The following is a 3,111-nucleotide window of genomic DNA, read 5'->3' as shown; positions in this document are numbered from 1 at the left end:
GTAAACCCGCTCAACATTTGGCAATAAAACCCTTTCTGATTCTGATTCTCTTTTTAGTGAGCCGAACTGAAAGAGCCGGTTCTCTAAAAAGAGCCGGAAATCCCATCACTAGTGTTTACCCAGATAGCAAGGAAACGTCTTTGTGCAGAATCCGTGCACCAGCTCTCATTTACTGTTTTAGCTGTTGGGTGGTTGTCGAAATTTTGTAAGGTTTAACCTGATATTCTGGCATTTTGAGCAAAATGAATTTATATTTAAAAGTCAATTCAGGATTTTAATGAATCAATATCATGTTATGCAAGCTAGAATTGATTTTAATCGAAAAATTGATGATCAAAACCCACCCCTAGAAGGTACTAATGGAAAAGGGCCATATGCATGCTGCTTTTATTCTGCCTTTAGTGGCATCTTAGTCCTCCTGGCATCTGGAAATGAAACCCTTTTGTTTGGGGAATGATGAGGTGAAAGTTTTCTGTCCTTATTTCTTGTGAAGTGTGAAAATGTTTCACTCAGTACAGTGCGCTCCAGCTGTGAGGCTCCAGCTGCTGTTATGCAGCTGATGAATTGGTCATTGTGCACTGACTGGTCCTGGTATTCTCCTAACCCCAAAGCTGTTGCTGCTGAGAAAAATGTAATTTACACAGCTGGAGAAGCAATGTACAGGAAGTACCTCCCCACTCTGCTTTTTCTGATTTCACAGTAGTCCTCCAGTCTGACTCCCAGTCATTCTCACACATCTCCATAATGATGTTGGTGGTACAGGACCACTGTTTTATCTACTCAGACAATCACTATCAGACACGTAGTAGTAAACAAAACTAAAGTAAACAAAATCAAACATCAACATTTTTATGTATTTCAAGATTTTTATTATTTGTATTGTAATGGCTGATGGATGGTGAAGACTTTGCAATATAACTGTTGTTGTGAATATTTTCACAACAACAGTTGTGAATATAAAACCCCAACAATCAAATGATCCCCTATGAGCAAGCACATGGCGACAGTGGGAAGGAAAAACTCCCTTTGAACAGGAAGAAACCTCCAGCAGATCCAGGCTCAGGGAGGGGCGGCTATCTGCTGCTACCGGTTGGGGGGGGGGGGGGTGTTATTTGTATTTTACTGCTGTTAATATTTCCATGTCTCTAATAAGCGTGGTGCCCAAGGTGCCACATCCTTGTGTTGTTTTTTAATAATGGGGGCACGCAGCGTTTTCTGTGGTTTAACGGGAAGAGGAGGGGGGGGTGGGAGTAAATTTTTATTCGCATTTATGTCCCACCGCTCTAAGCGTGGTGCCCAAGGTGCAACATCCTTGTGTTGCATTTTAATAATGGGGGCACGCTGTGTTTTCTGTGGGTTAACCGGAAGAGGAGGGGGGTGTGGGAGTAAATTTTTATTTGTATTTATGTCCCACCGCTCTAAGCGTGGTGCCCAAGGTGCAACATCCTTGTGTTGCATTTTAATAATGGGGGCACGCTGTGGTTGTTGTGGTTTAACCGGAAGAGGAGGGGGGGGTGGGAGTAAATTTTTATTTGTATTTATGTCCCACCGCTCTAAGCGTGGTGCCCAAGGTGCAACATCCTTGTGTTGCTTTTTAATAATTGGGGCACGCTGTGTTTTCTGTGGTTTGACCGGAAGAGGAGGGGGGGGTGGAAGTAAATTTTTATTCGCATTTATGTCCCACCGCTCTAAGCGTGGTGCCCAAGGTGCAACATCCTTGTGTTGCTTTTTAATAATGGGGGCACGCTGTGTTTTCTGTGGTTTAACCGGAAGAGGAGGGGGGTGTGGGAGTAAATTTTTATTTGTATTTATGTCCCACCGCTCTAAGCGTGGTGCCCAAGGTGCAACATCCTTGTGTTGCTTTTTAATAATTGGGGCACGCTGTGTTTTCTGTGGTTTAACCGGAAGAGGAGGGGGGTGTGGGAGTAAATTTTTATTTGTATTTATGTCCCACCGCTCTAAGCGTGGTGCCCAAGGTGCAACATCCTTGTGTTGCTTTTTAATAATTGGGGCACGCTGTGTTTTCTGTGGGTTAACCGGAAGAGGAGGGGGGGGTGGGAGTAAATTTTTATTTGTATTTATGTCCCACCGCTCTAAGCGTGGTGCCCAAGGTGCAACATCCTTGTGTTGCATTTTAATAATGGGGGCACGCTGTTCAGTTGTGCGAACTTTTGCACGGGAACCGTGATCGTTAGCTCTAGCATAAACGTGAGACATATTTAATAAAGGTTGACTTTCAGCAGTATTTTAGACTCAGCGATACTTTAGACGGACCGACTTTGGAGTTTACTGGTGTAGAGTGTCGCCAAGGCTCTATTTATGCTATTTGGAGGCTCCTTCGAAGCACCTTTGTTGTGACGTTGCAAAGGCCTTTGTTGTGACGTTGCAAAGGCCTTTGATCTGTCCGAGCTTAAGCCCCGCCCCCGACGCTGTTGTCTGTGATGGTTCTCAGGCTGTGGCAGGGTCGGCACGCTTGAAGTACGCGCACTACGCATGGTGCGTGCGGAAGTGAGAGGCTTGTGAAATGGGACGGTCTAGTCTCCGTCGCGCTTCCCAGGTTGCCTAGCAACCATGATACTAACCGCTGGAAACGTGTCATACAATTTTGTTTGACAGAAATGAAGGAGAACATATTTTGTTCATTTGTTTCTACAAGAGCTTTGTGTGATTTGATAAGTATCTGAGGCTGAGACTACAGGACAGTAAAACATGATTTTTGGGCTTCATTTCTGTACTGAACAGTCATTTAAGATTAGTTAGTAAATAACAATTAGCTAATGTTTTTCATGAGACAAAAGTCATATCACTTTGGTAATGTAAATATAATATGGCCAACATTATAGTTATTATATTAATCATTATTAGCTATTACAGCAATGAACATGAACTCTGTGTCAAATACTGAGCCTCAGTACAGATTCAAGTTGCAGTTATTTATATGTCTTATCACCTTAAATCTTCACTCAAAGACAAGTGTCTTTGACAGTGCATCTATAGGTGTATCATATATAGGAGACAAATGCTGTTCCTTCAATGTTGGCATTACTAAATTTGGCTCATTGCTTACATATTTTATAAAAAGAAAATGTACAAGCTGTGATAACTGTTTCT

The 3,111-nt window shown here is 42.7% G+C and overlaps 1 protein-coding gene across 1 annotated transcript; it reads right to left on the bottom strand.

The window, feature by feature from the left end:
* Positions 1-854: 854 nt before the first annotated feature.
* LOC147304414 (uncharacterized) lies at positions 855-2,500 on the bottom strand. The gene is made up of 2 exons (XM_086280911.1): positions 1,391-2,500; positions 855-1,254 (listed from the first exon to the last, which is right to left on the bottom strand). Exons 1-2 carry the CDS (start codon positions 2,215-2,217, stop codon positions 1,146-1,148), a joined length of 936 nt encoding a protein of 311 aa, XP_086137037.1. The 5' UTR covers positions 2,218-2,500; the 3' UTR covers positions 855-1,145.
* Between the last annotated feature and the right edge of the window lie 611 nt (positions 2,501-3,111).

This window comes from Aulonocara sp. 'chitande type north' Nkhata Bay, linkage group LG22 (assembly GCF_057382095.1).
Source record: "Aulonocara sp. 'chitande type north' Nkhata Bay isolate Kocher_YH1m ecotype deep benthic linkage group LG22, A_spYH_male_GT1.1, whole genome shotgun sequence".
NCBI classification, from domain to species: domain Eukaryota; kingdom Metazoa; phylum Chordata; class Actinopteri; order Cichliformes; family Cichlidae; genus Aulonocara; species Aulonocara sp. 'chitande type north' Nkhata Bay.
The sequence above is the reverse complement of the archived record's forward strand: the minus strand, read 5'-3'. Positions and strand labels throughout refer to the sequence as shown.

Excerpts from the sequence above, each read along its gene's own strand:
- LOC147304414 (XM_086280911.1), bottom strand. The coding sequence starts at position 2,217 with ATGTCTCACGTTTATGCTAGAGCTAACGATCACGGTTCCCGTGCAAAA. Across the intron at positions 1,255-1,390 it reads GACATAAATACAAATAAAAA|TTACTCCCACCCCCCCCTCC; the intron begins TTTACTCCCACA and ends GCGAATAAAAAT.